The 20,334-nt window shown below is 36.3% G+C and overlaps 1 protein-coding gene across 1 annotated transcript in view; it reads left to right on the top strand.

Annotated features, from left to right (window-relative positions):
- The window catches only part of IPO8 (importin 8), a 47,544-nt gene that overhangs the window by 20,579 nt on the left and 6,631 nt on the right, over positions 1-20,334 (top strand). The window contains exons 10-21 of the mRNA XM_050894353.1: positions 227-326; positions 1,981-2,057; positions 3,342-3,458; positions 5,765-5,854; positions 6,532-6,697; positions 7,279-7,439; positions 7,871-7,996; positions 9,799-9,865; positions 10,568-10,693; positions 11,185-11,282; positions 12,317-12,412; positions 13,895-14,115. Of these exons, the coding sequence (XP_050750310.1) occupies positions 227-326; positions 1,981-2,057; positions 3,342-3,458; positions 5,765-5,854; positions 6,532-6,697; positions 7,279-7,439; positions 7,871-7,996; positions 9,799-9,865; positions 10,568-10,693; positions 11,185-11,282; positions 12,317-12,412; positions 13,895-14,115 (1,445 nt within the window). The remainder of the gene's footprint in view (positions 1-226; positions 327-1,980; positions 2,058-3,341; positions 3,459-5,764; positions 5,855-6,531; positions 6,698-7,278; positions 7,440-7,870; positions 7,997-9,798; positions 9,866-10,567; positions 10,694-11,184; positions 11,283-12,316; positions 12,413-13,894; positions 14,116-20,334) is intronic.

The following is a 20,334-nucleotide window of genomic DNA, read 5'->3' as shown; positions in this document are numbered from 1 at the left end:
ATTATTATAAAGATAGATTATATAATTACTGCTGTCTGGGACTATTGCAAAAGGAAAGTATGTATATTGTAAGTTTATTTCTGTTAGCCAAAATAAAAAGAGCACTGGTTAAAAGAAGTTTACTCTTCAGAAAAGCGGGTCTAGTAAATTAGTGCATAGTGGAGGGAAGCTGTACTGGAATTTTATTTTATGTGTACTTATGTATATTTGACTTCTCTAATATTAGAGTATAACAGAAGAAGTGATATTCTCTCTAATGTGCTACAAAGATGAGGATGAAGAGCTCTGGCAAGAGGATCCATATGAATATATCCGCATGAAATTTGGTAAATGTTTGTGTTTAGCATTTATTTTTTGCTTTCATCCTAACTGTACACTATAGTCCCAATTAACAGCATGGCCGCTGTAATGTCTCTGTCTTCACCAGTGTCCTGAACAATAGGAAGAAGAAAATTTGTTTCTTAAATCTCACCAATCTGTAGTTAAAAGATGGCGGCAGATCAAGTGAGTTTTGGCCATTTGGCTGGTAGCTTTAAACTAAATGATTCTCTTAACGTTTTTTTCTACTTCACATGTACTTAGTACAGCCCAAATAGACTGGCTTGCTCACTTTTTAATGCCAGTTTCAGAATCCTGAATTGCAGATGTGCCAGCTGTCTGCAAGTTCTTGCAGCTCTCACTTTGACCAGAAGAGGCCTGACTTGCTCTTTCCCTATTGAAAATTGTTAGTCTTCAGCATTTTTTTGCCAATTATTATTACTAAATTGTAAGATAATTAGATATATGTATTCTTTCAAAAGACGCAGTGCAAAATCTTGGGAATATCACATAGGACCATATTATGAATAATTACTTTTATTAAGAGTCATGTCATTGACAAAGAGAAAGGTACTTTGAAAATATAGCAATTTTAGCTGGAAAACTCCTGTAAGCCAGGTACCACAGAAATATGTAGCATTTGGGAATTTTTAATTATTTGATTTGGGATTAGCATATGTGAAAACAGAATTTAAATGTTCATAGAATAATTAAAAAAACTTGGAGAGTTGTTATGCAAAAAATTACTGACAATATAGTGTTGATCACTGGGGTACAAATATGTTGCTGATTTTTGGTATTCAGTTCTTTCTGTGTAACTAGTGAATCCTATTTTTATATGTAGCTGAGACAGTTAAATACAGATTTAAATTGTATTGTGGAAGGTAAAAAAAACCAAGCATGAAAGTACATTAAATTGAAGTTTAATGAGGCACATTTGGGTTTGGAACAAGAATTCCAGTAGTCTAGTAGTATTTCTTAATTGTGTTTTATCTTCAAGTTCTCAGGAAAAGTTAGTGTGAAATTTTAACCACATTTTAAGATTACCTTTTTAGATCTTTTTATTTAATTCAATTTGTGTAGGGCTGTTTGGATTAGAACATGTTTGGCAGCACAGATCTTTTTTTCAAGTTATAAATTATATTTTCAATATGATTAAAGGAAGTTTACTTGTAATGAATGAAGTTAAAAAGCTTCAGCTTTCAGCAGATTTAAAACTACCCCAGATCCAAGTAGTTTTTACATACAAAAAGTTTCCCACGAGGTTTTAATAAAATCAAGCCAAAAATGTGTACATATGGTATACAGATGGTACTGGAATGTATTGTTGTTGTTCCTATAGTGGTTTTAATTAAAAAAAAGCCAGGGTTTTTCATCCCTTAAATACATGGTCTCAAAAGAATTAATGAATAAATAATGCATTCCTAATAAAGGGAACGATGAGTGGTCAGTAGATTTGGAAGGCAAGAAGTAAATGCTTTCATAAGCTATGTGACATAAGCTTGGATCTGACTCTCTAACCATGTGTCAATAGTTTTGAAGTTACTTATTCACCCTGATTTTATGATATCCCACAAACAAGATGTTTGTAAAAATTTTATTATTATGTCATTCTGAAAAGGAAATTTTAGTTTTTTTGCTTTTTTTTTTTTAATGTGTTAGATGTATTTGAGGATTATGCATCCACTACAACAGCAGCACAGAATCTCCTTTATACTGCTGCGAAGAAGAGAAAAGAGGTATGGAACTAGTGGGTTTTAATTATTTGAAGTTTCCTTAATAATGTTGTTTTCCCTTAAATTTGAAGATGCTACAGGAAGCTAGTCTTGAAAAATCTACTTGCTAATACATAGTCATATGCTTTCCTGGCTGAGTGCTCTCTAATTTTGGGAGAATTAAAATATGTGTGTATGTATAAATAAATAAATAAGTGGATTCTTTTTGCAGCTTTAAAATTAACCTGCCGGCTACGAACTGAGTTGGAATAGATGTACTGGTATTTTCCCAAGTTTACAAACAGCCTCTGTCACGGCTGTTCTGAGCTTCCCAAACTGTAGCAGGGGGAAAAGTGAACCCGATCCTTATTAATTTTCACTGTTGCTATTTAAAATCCTGTTGACAGCAATGAAATTAGCAAGAATGAAACCGATTTCATACAGCTGCTCTTTAAATGAGGACATAACTTTTCTGTGGATCTTTCTATACTTCCAGTCATCTGTGCAAAAGTACCCGGCCAAGCCCTGGAAAGCATATGTCAGTTTGCTCAAACTGCAAACATTTTTCTAGGTACCATTTTAACATCCAGTAAACATGGAGCTCCGTTTCCAGATGGATTTTCAGAGAAGAGCATACTCTTTACGTCAGGTGGAATAGCCTATGACCTTTCTACTTCTTTATTGTCAAAACAGTCCTTGCCCACTGACCTTCTCATTTTCATAATTTGTACTGAGACCTTCAAAATGTCATAATATCTGAAAAGCACATAATGAGTGTGGAAATGACATTAAACAATTGGTTTTTCCAAGAAACCTTTTGAAGTCTAGTCAACTTCAGAAGTTACTGCCAAAATCAATAGATTAGAATAAGTTTATGAGGTTTTAGTCCAAGCTGTTCTTGAATATGTGTATGTTCATACATAGACGTATAAACACGTATGTATTTATATACGTGTGAGACAAGTCAGAAGAGAAGTTAAGGGAAAAAATGGGTGAGGTACTGTTTGAACCTCTTGCCTTTTCATCACTTTTTTTTGATTTGCCTCAAGACAACAACAAAAATACCTTATTTACTATTACTAATGTGAAATTTCAAGGAGATTAATTTAATTTTGACAAGTTTGGCTGAAAAGTTGAAGAAGGAACCTTCTAAATTTTAACTATGGAAAGATGCTACACATAGTACCTCACAGTTGCTTTGGCCAAGATAAAATTTCTAGTTAATAATGTCATATGAATTTTTTAACTTAAATAATGCTATTAAAATAATTTGTCAAAAGGAGATGGTGTATTTTCTGTCTTGCATAGGTATTACCAAAAATGATGGCATATTGCTACCAGATTCTGACAGAGCCAAACATTGATCCAAGGAAAAAAGATGGAGCTTTGCATGTTATAGGATCCCTAGCAGATATTTTACTGAAGGTAAGTGGTTAAAGAAGTGAAAAAGGTTTGTAATTCTTATTATCAAGTGCCATTTCCAATAAAAAAGTCTTAGTTTATAAAGTATGGCTAGCCCTTAGCCATATTTATAAAGTCAGCAGAGAGGTTGCACTGTGCAAGAAGAATCTGAGGGTTTGTTTCTTTAAAAATATTAACGTTCTTTCCTGTTTTTTATATTGCCATTTTATACACAGATTTTTCTTTTCAATTTTCTTCAAAGCTCTGTTTGTTTGCTACAGAACAGTCCCTTGGTCCTCTCCTGCTTTACTAGTAAAATGGAAGGGTGTTAAAAAAGCAAACGTGCATTCCATCAGTGACATTACCTATGATTCTTTAGCAAACCCCCCAACAGCCTGCACTATTGTGGGCGGCTTCTGGTTCCAGAAAAATGTTTACTTAACATGTTGCAGGAATGTTTTGTCTAGCTTTCCAGCTTTCTTACCCTGCAATGTGTGGCTTTAAGTCTTATTTCATCAGCCAGCTGGGAGTTTTGAAAATAACTGGAAAAAGCACGGAGTTTCTATCCTTCCTCCATTTTTTATAGACGGTATCTTCAGAATTTTGAGTATTTTTTCTGGAATTTGAATACACATTTAATCCACACTGTTGCACTCTAATGTAATATTGATTACAGTTTCCCTTACGCTTTTGTAGACAGGGGAGTTAAAGTATGGCCTTTCTCCATGTCAAAAGTAACTGCCAAAAAGTTACCACTTTTAGCATGAGAATGGCGGCCTTGTGCTGGAGGCTTCCTTTTAAAAATAATTTATTTTGTTTTATGATGTGAGTTGTCTCTCTGTGCAAGGTGTGTCTTCATGTTACGAGCAACATCTTACCAATATTTACCATCTATTTTTTACCAATGTACCAATCCATGATCTGATCTGAAATCCTGAAACATCAGTAACTTGCAGAATTTTTATAGATTATGTTGGATTGTAAATGCCCTCCTTCGTGCTGGAGTATAACAGTGAAAGAGGAAGACGTTTTTCGTGTTGTGAGGAGCCTTTCGTATTGACTGGGGGTTTCTTAACCAATTTATCTCTGTCCTGAGGAAAAAAATAAAAGGGATTTATTCCAGTATACTGCTCCTATTTTAAATTTTCAGTCTTGAAACATGAGGTTATAATATACTTTATAAAAGAGTAATAATCCCCAAACACGGCAGACTCCTCTCAACTCTGAATTTCTTGTGTTTGGGATTTGGCAGATTGAAAAATTCCATGAACTGTTTCTGCATAAAATACTTGATTTGTAAGTGCTTTCTGGCTGATGAGCTGACTGAGATATAGATTGTAAGGAGCTCGTAGACACAATGACCTTACCTTAGCTACCTGGCTCTCCACAGCGGCTCCAGTTTAATGCATGCAAACCTCTGACCTGTGTGCACAAGGGAAAATTCTCTTCCCTTCTCTGTGTTTTTTCTCTGCTCAGTTCTGCATCTGCCTCTCTGAAGGTTGGGGAATCAGTGTGGGAGAAGATGATGTATGCATTGGTGAAGGAGAAGTGTGATCACTTAAGATTCATTTTGCACTGAATGTCCCCTTTCACCCTCTTGCTATCTTAGCCACTGAATCATTCCTTTAGATGGTAACACAGTCCCCAGCATATATCTTTTCTAGTATCCTGGGGCTATGGGTGCTAGGGAAGTCCCAAGTCTCCATGCTGGTGGTCCTGGCTTCCTGTGAATATCTTGGGATTTGCCAATGTTAGAATGGAGAAGGATAATTTTCATCTAATGTCCTTCTCCAGCCAAGGAGATCTCTATCACAAGGCAATTATCTTAGTCCATTAATAAACATGAAAAAAGATGTGAGTTATCATTGTAGTGTGTAAAATAATTAGTTTTGATGCTTATAGTAACAGTAGGTCATTTGAAACTCAGATCTGTTTCATAGTAAGCTTACATTTATCTTCAGGTATGTGTGTACTCCTTTGTAGGAAGAATGGAGGTGCTAGGTTATTGATCCTTATTAATTTTTGAGAAAAATCAGCTGGAATCAATCGCCTTAAAGAAAATGAAAATTCCAGTTTACAGTGTTGTAATGAGTAATGTAGAGTTGAATATTATATGTAGAGTTCTTTCACTTATCTGGCTTTGAACTTGCTATGCTTATGAGATTTACTCAGTTCAAGGTACGAGATCCAGATGTCTTCGTGAGAGAATACCTTTATTACATGGACAAATCATTGTGTTTCCCATGGTTGATAGTTGAAATGGATTACTGGCTAGAATGAAGTATATAAAATGAATGGTCTCCAAAATTAATTTTTATTTACACCAACAGAAGAGTGTCTTCAAGGATCAAATGGAGCTGATGTTACAGAATCATGTATTTCCATTGTTCATGTCTAACCTGGGGTACCTCAGAGCTAGAGTAAGTTCACCAGTTATATCAATTTCAGTATTTGCCATGATTCTTTCCTTTGCAGTTTGACTTCATTCTGAATGTTAATGAAAGAAATAAAAGCAAATATGTAGTAAAATTTCAAATAACAACCTTGTACAGTAATTTTTCAGCATTTTGATTTAAATAATGATTTGGCAGTTAAATTAAGTGATGGAAAGTCTGTGTTGTATTATTGTTTACCTGTTCAATCAGACTGGAGAATTTGAGCAGTGGTTGTGGCCCTTTTGTGACCATTTTTCATTAGCAGATCTCAATAACTAGAGTGGTTGGATGGCTGTGAAGAATAGGTAGGATTTCCACAGAGTAGATAATGTCAGTTTGAGCGTAGCTTGTAGAAAATCCCTGAGTGCCCATATCAGTCATAAACAAACAGTTAATTTTCTTTAATTTCTGTTATGATTTTTTCCCCCAGAAGGACCAAAACTGTGAATGCCAATTATGTGCATACTGAATTTATGAAAGGAAAATAAAGAACTGCTTGAGTGCAAAAACTGTTACATTTACTGTACGAATACACCATAATTAAAGGGAAAAAAAAAAAGCAATACATGCAAACAGAGAGATAGTTAGCATTGTTTTTGAATCAATTAAAAAATGCTAAAAATTGCAATAGTCCCTAACTTGCTTTTCTTTTTGTCATGCAGTCGTGTTGGGTACTTCATTCATTCAGTGCTTTGAAATTTCACAATGAGCTAAACTTGAGGAATGCAGTAGAGTTGGCAAAAAAGAGCCTGATTGATGATAAGGAAATGCCTGTCAAAGTAGAAGCAGCCATAGCTCTTCAAACGTTAATAAGCAATCAAGAGCAAGGTATGCTACAATTATTCATCAGTTGTATACACTGTTTAGTTGTTGTTGTTGTTGTAGAGATGAGGAGGTTGGTGCAGATTTATCTAAACATTTCTGCCATTTAAAGACATAGATTTCAGAACATTTTATCATGTTTAGACAGCTTCACTTGCTCATTAATTACTGTATACATCCCAGAATTCTGACTTCAAGTTTTTACGGCAGGTCTCTGCACAAAAGAAGTTAGAATCAACATATTTCTTTTAATAAATTAAATAGCACCTGTCTTTGTTTTTCTTTAGTGAAGTGAAATAGTGTGTATATTTAAGAATGAGTGCTGCCTATGTATGAGGGCGTGTATTCCCCCAAAACAGTGGATTTTTGTGGTAGATGGCGTTTCAGTATTGAATGTGGTAAATGTATATTTTATTTACTTTGTTAGTCTGCTACTAGTTATGGGCTGTAAAAGTGCCTTGGGTAGGTTTTTTGGCTTTTTTTTTTTTTTTAAGTAAATTAAACTTTAAAAATTTAGTAGTTTTGAGATACTGTATATTTGTGTTTATGGATAGTTGATTTCACCTAGTTTCAATTGGTTTTTTTAGCCAAGGAATATGTGAAGCCTTATGTAAGGCCAGTTATGCAAGAGCTCTTGCACATTGTTAGAGAGACGGAAAATGATGATCTTACTAACGTAATCCAGAAGATGATCTGTGAGTACAGTCAGGAAGTAGCTACTATCGCCGTTGACATGACTCAACACCTGGTAAGAGACAACAGGAAAATAACAGTCCAGTCAGATGCACATGCCTAGTTTGGTAAACATTTAATGAACTTTGTTTGAAGTGCACGCTGTTTAAAGTAATCTTTATAAAGGTATGTAAAGGTCTTTTTTTCTGTATGAAGCATCTTTAAAACCTATAGGTTTTTCAAAGATACTGAATTTTGTCACTGGTTTTAATGAGCCAAGCTCTAACTATTTAACATTTCAAATGACTTAATATAGCCAGACTTCTCAAAAAAAGAGGAGTTTTTAATTTTCTATTCCCCTTTCAAAAGTAAGGAGCATATTTTTCAATGCTGACAGCTCTTACAGATAAGGCATTGCTGCTGTTGCATTAGCTGTCTTGGTTTTGCATGACAAATGAGAAACGTGAGTTTGCTCTTGAATGTCAAGTTGGTTGGTTTTTTTCATAGGCTGAAATATTTGGTAAAGTACTTCAGAGTGAGGAATATGAAGAAGTAGAGGACAAAACAGTTATGGCCATGGGCATCTTGCACACAATTGACACTATCCTGACAGTTGTGGAAGATCACAAGGAGGTGAGATTTTCTTTTACACATCTTTCTCCTGCTGTTCCCTCATGCCTTTCATTCATGACAACAAGCACTTCTATGTATGTTGCATCACTTAAGTTGACATGAATGTGCATTTACTATAGCAGAACAGTGAATTAGTACCAAGTGATCTCTGACAAATTTGAATTTAAAGCCCAGTTTACTTTTGTGATTTCTTAATCATTTAGCTCTCAGCTTCGAGGGGAATTTATATCCTGAGGGTAAAATCCTTAGCCCTTATTCTGGTAAACACTTCATCGGATAATTGTATTGCAGACTGTTAAAATAGATTTTAGGGAGAAATATTTTGCATAAGGCTTATTTTTTACAATGGTGGCTCATATTTTGTTGTTTACCCAGCAATTTATTGGATAGAATTCCTAGGAATTGGTCTTCCAGTTGTGCTTCAATGTAAGTCTACATTGCACATATTCAGGGAAGAAAGAGATTCTTTCTGCTTATACCACCTGGGCTGACTGAGGTAGGAAGGAGTTCAGTGACTGGCCAGAGAGGCAAAGTCAGTCAGTAACTTTAAGCTCGGTTGGCATAAAGGTGCTTTGTCCTAGATTGTTTTGCTTCCTTGATTTACAATGACAATGTTTCATTGCAAGTGTGAAATCTTTTTATGAAGCTTATAATTTTAAAAATACATTAATTAAAATACTAATTATTTTCTTTTAAGACCATTGTGTTCTTTTGGATTTCAAAACATCTTTCATTCCTTTACAAGAACCCCTTGCATCTTTTGAAAGCTAAAATTAAATCTGGTAGCTAAGCTGAGCATCAGGAATGATAGTCTGAAGTGGATCTTCAGGTTTTAGCCTAGGAAAACCTTTGGGGTTGGGGTATTTTTGGTATGAACTTAGCAGCTTGTTTTTCTGTTGTGTGAAGCACAAACTAAAATATTGTTCAGAGTGCTCTTCATCTCAGGATCTTAAATCATTTTAGAAGTGATATAAATGATATAGAAATGATATATGAGGCTGAAAACTCCTTAGAAATTCCTTTCCCTTTCACCATTAAGTATGGAGAGAGTTTAGGGGATGATAACTTTTGAGTCAAGTGTCTGAAGGTAAGTGGATGAATCTATGGTCACATACTTAGTCCCTTTGCTAGAACAAGCCCAGAAAGCCTGACATCCTGCAAGATTATGTCTGTAATGAATGTCCTGTGGTAATAACATGAAATGTCTGTATTTGCTGGTTTTAATTAGACTTATAACGAGGCCATATAGTTCTCCTTGTAATTTAGTTTAATTCATAGATACAGTCTCTCTGTCCAACATGGCAAGGCTGAATCCTGACTTCCACACAGTTGTATGCTCCCAATTTCTGCATGTGTTCCTCTTGCTGAGCCTACTGTGGGAAGCTCTCCATAGACCTTAGGCAAAAGCATCTCTTCCCTTCTTCATTTTAACCCATGCTACTTCAAAGATTTTGGACAGAGGCTGTATCTCAAACACTTTGAGTACAGTATTACTTTATATCCAGACAGGACAACAGATGCAGTTTTTGATAGGATCTGTAGAATAACCATAAAATAAGATTTTTCTAAAAATAAAGAAAACATGCTGTAAGTGACAAGTTTTAAAGCAATACTGTTTATTGAGAATTTGAGTACTTACATCAGTGAGACCTTATTTCATAATATTGTGATGGTTTATGCAGCATTTAAAAAGTGATAAAAGCCTTTTTGCTTTGAAGAACTTCTCAAACTGAATTAGTCAAATACATTAAGTTACTGTATTTCTAAGTTTTTAAAGAAACTGCTGTATGTTTTTGTTTCAGATAACTCAACAGCTCGAGAGCATTTGTTTACAGATCATTGGCCTCGTTTTGCAGAAACACGTTATAGGTATGTTTTAGAGATAATTTTTAGAAAAACATTACATGTTTTTACATTAAAAATTCTTAAATTAATTACTGCAAACAATACAATCTTCCTGAAGAGAACTTCATCTTTTTTTGTGTGTGCTTCTTTAAAGAAAAAAAGGTGTTAATTTTCAGTTATGATTAGTTTCTCCTCCTCTCCTCTTGTACGTTAGTCAGGCTGGCTATTGTGTTTTGGAGGTCAGACTCAAAAGCAGAAGACACAGTTCTGATTATAGTTCTAGCTAGCTGTGTTAAAGGACAATGTCTACAATTACATTAGTATTTTATGGACATGGTCTGCAATTAAATTACTGCTTTATCAGTACCCTGCAATAAAGAGCTACACAGTTTTGTGATAAGGCCTTTAAGAAAAAGCAAAGGTTGAGAAAATAAAAATATTTTTCAGTAAACCATTTAGAAGCAATGTCTTTGATGTGCTGGTAATATATTTTTCTGGTGTGTATTTATAATGAAGAACTATGCATATTGTTGTAACTATAGCCAACATAAGGACCATCTAAAACAGTGTTTTCCAATTTGTATTATTTTTCTATGTATTGATTTAGTTACTAATTGCTGTCTTCTAGTTGTTGTATGACTCGAGACTTGGTTTCAGATTTCAAGGTATTTGCAAGCTAAATTTATTTTTTAAAGCATCCTACTTCAAATTGTTTCTCCTTTCCAGAGTTTTACGAAGAAATTCTCTCCTTGGCCTACAGCTTGACGTGCCAGATGATTTCACCTCAAATGTGGCAGCTTCTAGGTGTTCTATATGAGGTTTTCCAGCAGGATTGCTTTGAGTATTTTGCAGGTATGATCACTTCTATTCTATTCCCACTGTTTGGGAATTCGTCTCTAAAACCCACCTTAATAAGGGTCGCTTCCATTTAGTGTCTTGGTTTAAAATGATCATGCATTTGAGTCGTGCCCTGACCGTCTGTTTAGTGTGGGAGTATAACAGGAGCATATTTAAGTAGGAGAAGCATGTTCAAATCTGTCAGTGTGATCAGTTATTGTAGGAGGTCCTGAGCTCAAAGAAAGCTGAAATATACAAAGTTATTGTGAAACTACAAATGAATTAATTAAAATGTAGTCCTATTCTATTTCCTCTTCTGAGAATGCACCCTGCATGGTGCACTTTATGAACAATTCTGCTAGAATAGACTTTTGCAGAGTTTGAATTTCCAACCACATCCAAGAATCTGAGCTAATGAATTCCATTGTAGGACTACAGCTTCACTGGTCAGCACTTGCATGGATTAGTTTGTAATTTTTTTCTCTTTTGCTCTCCCTGTTCTGCAGATATGATGCCTCTCTTGCATAATTATGTGACCATTGACACTGATACTTTACTGTCTAACCCAAAGCATTTAGAAATCATTTATGCTATGTGTAAAAAGGTAAGGCTTCTGATTCTTACTGTTGCGCTTATTACTGGCACTTAACAATTAGCGAGTGACCTGAACATGCCAGGTGGTGGCCAGTCATTTTGGAACAAAATGAAATTTGGTGTCGGCTCAGTTCCAAGTATACATGGCACCTTCACACTTTTCAAGTGACATACTTTTTAAAAAATTACATGCACAAATCTGTGTGGGAGAAAGTTGCTGTTTGTCTTGACTCTCTTCTATGAACAGCTATTTTGGTAAGTAGAGGAATTAATGAAGCCTGATTTCCTTGGGTTGTGTATCTTGTGATTGGATTCTCTAGTTGTCAGCTAAGGTGCAAACTCATTTGAAGTTCTTCCTACATTTATAATGTTTCTCTTCTATGCTGATTCTCTCACATATAATAAAGTATGAGATCACGCTGCAGCCTTTCTCTGATTTTGGGCATCATAGAGTGGTAGACATCTAGCTACCTGCTTATTTTTAAGAAACTTACAGAAATTGAATGTGTTTGAGAATTCTGCTTCTTTGTCAGGTTTGATTGACACTGACCATAGGGTTGAAATGTACTGAGAAGGAGCAGTCAGTTTCACATGTATGTGCTTATACATGGAGTGATTGCATACATCTTCTTTTTAATCAGAAACTAGCCTAGAGATAGGACTTCATTTTGCCAGGCTGTTAATCTGCCAGTGTCTATTAGAATTGAAGTCAAAAAACAGAAACAGAATGTGGAAGACATCAATGATTCTTATAAGTAACATTTCCTTTAAAAAATGGAAAGCGATGACATACAAAGAATGCTAACATTCATAAAGAACTCTAGCAATTTCTTCTAAATTTTTAAATTCATCTTTAGCCACTTATCCTTGTTTATGTCCTGTAGAGATGATTTTTTATGTGTCTTAATTCCTCACAAAATATAGCATGAACAGATATGTATATGCCATGTATAGGTTTTTTGATGTATGCAGGTACAGGAGCACTTGCTTTCAAAGTTGTCAGTGACTAATGCTGGTAAACTAAATTGTCATTCTGGTTGTTAGGTATTAACAGGAGATGCAGGAGAAGATGCAGAGTGCCATGCAGCCAAACTCCTAGAAGTAATTGTTCTTCAATGCAAAGGACGGGGTATTGACCAGGTGATATATATTGAACAGGTTTTCTCATTTACTGGTTTCCAATGATACATGTATGATTCCTGAGAAAAACAGTTGGAATTAGAGAATTTGAGGGAAATGTAAAGTGTAAGAATGGGGAGAAATACAGAAAGAAGTAAATGAGCTCAGGAGAGTTTGTAAGGTTGTTTTTTTTCTTTTTGTTTTTTGAGATTAGAGATTAGTGGGCATGACCAGAAAATGAATATAGACTGAACAATAAGGATATAGTATCATGTGCAGGATTGTCTTTTTTTGCTTTCTCCTAATAGGATTTCCCTTTTGGTGCAAAACACACGTTGTTAAAACTATTGTGGCTGAGAGGTTAACTATACATATCCAACCACTGAAGTTGTTTCTCCAAGCATTATGGACTTAGTCCTTTTTAATATTTTGAATTACTCAGTGCATTTGGAAATGAAGAATTTTTAGCATGGCTGGATTGTGATTGCTGGGAAAAACATAATCACAATTTTCCAGAGCTTCTTAGAACACACTTTTAGATAGTAGTCTTTTTCCTATTATGGGCTAATTTCTAGTCTCATGTTTTATGTAATGCTCCAGCCTAAATTACTTTAACATATCATATTTGATGTTGCGACAGTGCAATCCATGGACTTCAGTGATAAATTTTCAGTTAATTTCACTGAAACCAATATAACTTTACTAATGTAAATCTGAAGTCAATGAAGATAAAAATGTTCCCTGAAAGATTTTATTTTTAAAAGAAATCTGGAAGGGATTAAAGTGAATTGTATGCATTTGCATTGAAGTAAGTATGTGGTGGAAGGCTTAATTGAGCTCCGCAACTCTGTGAATTAAAATGGTTGCACACTGAACTGAAACTCATGAACTAAAACATTCATAATGCTTCCCAAATTATTATAAAGCATAAACCTGCACATTGAAATATATGTAGATGTTTATTTCATTGTGTAGAAATTCGTGCATACTTGCTTTTATCTGAATAAACTCACTCATTTCAAACTTTTGTAAGAAATTTAACATAATTTTACATTTATTAGGAAAAACTTTTTTCTTTTTCTTGCAGATTTAGGTAATTTCATTTTTAATGCCTGTTAGTTTTGAAATTGTTGGATATCTTTATTCAAAGATGAGAATGTCTTTGAGTTTTTTTCTAAACCTTTTATACACACTAGAACAAATTCCACCAAATGCCCCAAATATTCTCCTCTGTGCTGAGAGTAACATTGGCAATTTTTAGCTCAGAGAATAGCTGTTTTGGGGAAGATTTATAAGCATGTAATCAGAGGCTTAAAATGCTTTTATACTAGGAAGTGAATAGAATGCATTCCTAGGTTATACCTGGACTTCAGTTAACTCTGGAGATCAATTCTGATAAAAGTATTTTAAACTTCTGTATAGTCTGGCAACATGTGTAATGCCTGTTTTGTTTTTTGTTGGTTTTTTTTTTCCTTTTCTTCTCCTTTATATTTATATGCCCAGTGTATTCCACTCTTTGTGGAGGCTGTTCTGGAGCGGTTAACTAGAGGAGTTAAAACAAGCGAGCTTCGTACCATGTGTCTTCAGGTTGCCATAGCTGCACTCTACTACAATCCTGACCTACTTTTGCACACCTTAGAGAACATCAGATTTCCACACAATCCTGAGCCCATCACTGCACAGTTCATAAACCAGTGGATGAATGACACAGACTGTTTTCTTGGGCAAGTATTGTGTTTTTTTTCTTTTAAAAGTCCATGGTTTTGATTTTTTTGTTCACTTCTGTTTGTATCCCTAGTCATGTTGATGAAAGAGTTCTCATTCCTTGGTTAGTCTAAATAACAGTAATCCATACCAGGTCTAATTGCTGTGGCGCCAGTAAAGGTGACCTATGTCCATGTAACTTTTCCAGGTCTGTTGAGCTACGTGCTGAATTTTCTGTGTTGTGAGGATACAAGGGTACAATACATATCATATTTCAGAATTCTTTTAAGTTCCTTAATCACAAACTATCTACTTCTCCAAGAGATGGTCCAGCATGCATTGGGGGTGATAGTCAGAGCTGACCAGCAGGATTTCAGCGAGATGTTAACTTTTTTTCTGAAACACTGTATACATATTTTCTGTTCTATATTTTATAAAGTATTTTTAACTGCTCCATTTAATGTTAAAAAACCATTATTCTGTCCAATGAATCCCACACTCTGATTTTAATCCCTGCAAGTTGTTCCTGATCAACTTGCATATTTATCATTATGCCATTGATGTACTGACTGTTTAGCATACTCCTGAACTTAAACTTCATTCTGACCTCCCTTGAACATGTGTGTACACTGCACTAGTGTGCACTTGGGCAGGAGCTGAACATTTGTAAAGTAAATGAAGGTGGACAAAGCCTGTCATCGCATAGCTAAGCATACACTTGATGCTGGATGGATGTGAAGTCCAGTGTTTGACAGTTAGTACTTGCGTCTCAGCTGAGATGTGGTGTCTGACTGTAAGCTTCAAATCCACTTAAGGGCAAAGCAGACAGTCAGATGTAGTTAACAGCTACCTCTCACCTTCCTGCTATGAGTTACGTTTTGTCATTGGAGGCTGACATCTGACTGCAGGTGTATGGATAGGCTTAGAACATGTCTTCTCTGTGCATAGTCTATGCCAACAGACTAAGTGAAGGGTCAGCATATTAAGAGTCATGCCATGAATGAGCACGGGCCGAGACAGGCAGCTCCTGACCCATAGATGCACACCTTATTTTAGGTTGTCATTCTTTTCCTATGTGTTTTTTATTGGTATGGTCCTGTCTTTCCCATTCTAAACAAGTCTCTAGGGGGCTTCTTATAAAATGGTTTCTCCACTCCCCAGTTATCCAAATGGCTTTTCTCCATACCAATTCTTATTTGAGTTAATCTTCCCTGAACAGAATTATATGCAATCTTGGTATAGCTGCATTATTGCCTCAGTGTCCATCTTGAATTTAGAACTCTGTGGTGCATTATAGCGCTGCATTACCTTTTTCATAACTGTAATAAAATAGTGACTCCCAATCAATCAATGACCAACTGGCATATGCAGGTTTTGCTCTCAGCATGTCCTTTGTAGTATTTTTAAAACATGTAGCAAATGTATACTGTAAAAATTGTTTTCCTCCCTCCTCTGTCCTAAGTACACAGTTTAGTGGGATGAGGATGAAAGCGCAGTAGTTTGTAGAATTGCAGCATAGACGACCTTATTTCAGGTCTGCACATTAATTCTGTCTGTTTTACTAGAATGAAAACCACTTGGAGATAGAAGAGAAATTGTCTGCTTTGGTGTATACAGGCTTTGTGCATATTCCCCATTCGTGTCTGTATTTGAAGGTATTACCATAGCAGTCTCTCCCTGAAGAAAAAAAAATTAAAAGTACTAAATTAAACAGATAAAAACTGGGGAAAAAAAATCTCTTACTCATTATAACAAAAACGGACAGTTCGTATTATCACAAGCATTGTAACTTCTTCTACCTGCTGTGTATATGAAATGTCTACAGTACATCCTTTATCTTAACATAAATACACATCTTATCAATTAGAGGGGTTACTTGAGTTGGTGACAAAGAAGGCATAAAGGACCCAATGTCCCTCATTTCTTTTGGAGTGCCAGTGGCTGAAAAATGGCACTTTTAAGTCTACCTCTCCCACACGTTGTGGTAATATTATTGTTAATTACTAAATTATTTTTATATCTACTGACTCTAGAAAGGAGCAAGACGTTTTAGGATTTCTATGTACCTGTCCTGGTTTTGGCTGGGACAGAGTTAATTTTCTTCCTGGTAGTTGGTACAGTGCTGTGTTGTGTTCTGGATTTAGTATGAGAATAATGTTGATAACACACTGATGTTTTAGTTGTTGCTCAGTAGTGCTTATCCTAGGTCAAGGATTTTTCAGTTTCCCATGCTCTGCCAGCAAGGAGGTGCACAAGAAGCTGGGAGGGAGCATGGCCAGGACAGCTGACCTGAACTAGCCAAAGGGGTATTCCATACCATAGGACGTCATGCCCAGTATATAAACTTGGGGGAGTTTGCCAGGAGGGGCAGATTGCTGCTTGGGCACAGGTCAGTGGGTGGTGAGCAAGTGCATTGTGCATCACTTGTCTTTCTTGGGTTTTATTTCTCTCTCTCTTTTTGTTATCTCCATTTTCATTACTATTATTATTATTACTACTACTACTACTACTATTACTGTTATTATTATTTCAATTATTAAACTGTTCTTATCTCAACCCACAAGTTTTACTTTCTTTCCGATTCTCCTTCCCATCCCACTGGGGTGGGAGTGAACGAGTGGCTGCGTGGTGCTTAGTTGCCAGCTGGGGTTAAACCACGACAGCACTGATTTTTTTTTATGGCTGAAGCAAAGTTCTTGAGATTCAGCTCTTTGTGCTGTCATTTTTTCTACTGCATATCAAATGCTGAACACATACAGAGACAGTAGGAAAGAAGATATTCCCTACAGGTGGTAAACTTGTCATTCCTTTTTTAAAAGAAATCAAAAATGAAAGAGATTTATAGCCTTAAACAGTTCATCCTGGAGCATTCAGTGAGAAACTAGTCAAATCCAGAGGGAAAAATGCTGCAGATCTGACTAGGCTCCAACCTCAAGTACTCCTGTGAGCTACAGCTTAACTTTCAGTTCTTTTGTGTTGCTTTTCAAAAAGCATCAGCTACTGCAACTACTGTTCAACTAAATTCTTCTTCAGAGCTGAGACAAAAGTTGACAAAGCCTATGAAAATGAAACACAGAGATCGTGATGCTAGATTCTGCTCAGGCTCTGCACTTGAATGGCAGCAGAAGATTAAAACGTATCTCTTCGATCTGCTGCTACCAGCAGTGAAATAAATATGTGTAATATTGCTTAAATCTAAAAATCACTCTTCCTTCAGTGCTGTCTCCTCAGTATGTGACTTCCAGGTGTAGGGCTTTTGCTATAGTACTGCTTGTCAGGCACTGTGATGTGATGTAATGTAAGGGACTTCCTCCCTTTCCCTCAGGACAGCACTGCTTCTAGAAGACCATTTGTTTTGGTAAGGGTAGTAAGGGTCATCATCTGAACAGCAGCCAGCTATTCAGAGGCCTAACTGAACAGGAAAAGAGAGAAATGCAAACAAAATCTGGCTTTCTTGAAACCCTTCCTTGGGTCCACCCCTGCAGACTTTGTGTCTTCATCAGTGAAGACAGCAGTGGGCACCCTAATTTGTACAGTCCTTTTTCTCACCAGCCATCATTCACCGCTGCTTTGGTTTACAGTTGGATTGCTTTCCAGCAAGAGCCAGTTTTAGGCTTATATTCAAACCAGTTGGAAGACTCACAGATCCTAGAGAAACTGGAGAAGATCAGGGTAGATCCACCTCCAGATGCGAAGGACCAGGTGAATCTTACTGCCATTTCTTTGTCAGCCTTGCTGGAAATCTGTGACTTACTGGTAACAGTGGCTCTTCAAGATGCTTTGTCCACATAAATCTCACACCCCTCTGTCCTTCTTCTGTTCCTGTGAAGTCTTAGTAGATCCATAGATCCTGCTCCACCAGCAGTAGGGTTGTGTGTGTCTGCATGCTCTCAGGCTGGAGCCAATGGTGTTTGCCAAAAGAATGCAGTATTTCTTGAGCAGCACTTGTGCATGCATGAGATGGAATCCATGGGAATAATACATCTTGGGGGGGAAGGCAGTTACAGTAAGGTAAGGTAACTGTTCTTCCATGTTATTAAAAATATGGAAACTATTTAAAACTGATTAGAAATTTGGGATATTAAAAATGATCCAGGCAAGAAGAGCTCAGAACTCATTGTAAGACTGTGCATAAATCCAGTATGTCATTGTGGATATTACATATCTGTGGATGTGTGCCCATAATGCCCATGTACCACAGTATATTGTATTTCTTGATTTCTAAATGTTTTCTACAGTAACCTCAAACTGAAAAGCCATTTGTAGAAACATTTGTTCCTTATTGCTTTCCACCTTTTCCCTGATGCTGAAATTTGCGTGAGGCTTCTGTGTGACTTATGCTTACTCTCATACTAAAAATTCTTCTGTGGAAACTAGGGTGAAAGGAAAATCTAACTTGCTTCAAAAAAAACTCAATAAGTGATTTTATTTTTTTAGAAGCTGAATAGGGGGATTTATTTGGTAGGAGTTTAAATAGTTAGAAATCCTAGTTTTCTTGGAGTTGTATATAAAATCCCAGTCTTATATGGGAAAACAGGGTTGGTTCCAACTTTGCAACTAGAAGGAAATGGCTAATTATTTGCAGTTTGTCCAGGAACTGGATTGATGTAATAGAAAGCAACTTGATCCTCACATAAAGAAGCACAGCAAACCAGTAAAGGAAAGGCTTAGTGATTTCCCTTTGAAATACTTTTACCTTGGTTTAAAATACAAAAGATTCTTAGATCTTTTTGTCCTGTATTTGAAGGAAGCGTATTAGCAAGAAAAGGTCCTGCAGATTATGAAGACCACACGCAGCTTGTTAAAAATAGACTTGCCTAGGAGTTGTGCATTGCACTGCCATGTGTTGCGTGTTTAGCACTCCACGCTTGATATACCATTGAGGGAGCAAGCAGAGTCCGTGATTGTTAGGGAGGACTGTTGTGTGCTGCTGAGCAAGTAAGTACGGATCTTGAAGCACAAATCACTAAGGAGAATCGTGTCCAGGCTCCCTCATGCAGACGGAAGGGTGCTGAAATAATGAGCCTTTTGATAGCAAAGGAATGGTCCTGAAACCATTCTTTGCCATTACGAAAATATGTAAATGACATAAAACTCTGTTTTGCTTGTTCAGTCCTGTGGGTACTTGATACAGCTGGGGTGTAGTAGAATGCTGAACTTCATGCAAGGCAGATGCTTATCCTGCTGTTTGTCTCTGCTGGCAGGTGGAAGGAACAAGTCTCTTTCTGGCTCAGGTTCACTGAAGATGGCTTGATGCCTGGATTTCTGCTGTCCTGCTGGGCCTTCTAATAACATGCATATTCTGAAGACATGTGTTCATTCTTACAACTTCTCTGTTTAGAAGCTTGAAAATGGAGCATGACAAATATGCTGTATTTTTTGGCCATTTGGGCTGCTTCCTAATGATGACTCCCTTTTAAACAGCAATTCTTGATTCTTGCACTTTTGTTTGCTGTCCAGAAAAAGATAATTTAGTACGAAGCTAAGCCACTAATTACTAAGATTTTTTTACATTTTACTGTGTTGCATTTTGCAATTGGCATTGTGTAACGGTAGCTTTTTCAAATGTATTATAAAAGGTAGTGCCAAGTGTCATTAACTACTCTGGTGCATGTACACTGAAATCGCTTCATTATGCATTTGGGGCTTGAAGAAATTTCATGGCTTCCCAGTGTCAAGATGCAGGATAGAAGTCTTGTGCATAGATTATAGAGCTTTGGTCAAACTTGGATGAAGATGCTGGCAGAGAGAGGAGGTAGAGAAACTTCTTTCCTTTTTTACTTGCAGTAAGGACAACTCTCCCAAAACAGCTATGCTTCATTTAAAGGTAGCATCATCTTTAGCTTGGATTTTGGTCTTCACAGTGTTGGCATGAGAGCAAATGGCAATGAGCTTGTTTTCAACATAGATAAACTGACAGGACTAAGGAGTTTAATTTTTTTTTTTCATGAAAGCAGATCCTGTTCCCCTGACTCAGTTTCCTTGGTTGATGTGTATGCCCTCTTTTGTGCCCCATTCCTTCTGAAAAGAAAGTATTGCAGTTAGCAGTGATGGAAGGATGCTCTTCGCCTACTTGCATTTTGGTACATTTTTCAACACGTGTAATGGAGCAGCCAAACCCAACATGACAAAGCATGTCATTTGATATGCTAGTTGACTTTGTTTTTCTTGGAAGGTCTTCTGTGATCATAATGTTATGCATGGTCATATGTAATTTATTGTTGTTGTCAACTACTCTG

This window comes from Gymnogyps californianus, chromosome 1 (genome assembly GCF_018139145.2).
Source record: "Gymnogyps californianus isolate 813 chromosome 1, ASM1813914v2, whole genome shotgun sequence".
Lineage (NCBI taxonomy): Eukaryota > Metazoa > Chordata > Aves > Accipitriformes > Cathartidae > Gymnogyps > Gymnogyps californianus.
This window is presented reverse-complemented; position numbering and strand designations above follow the sequence as displayed.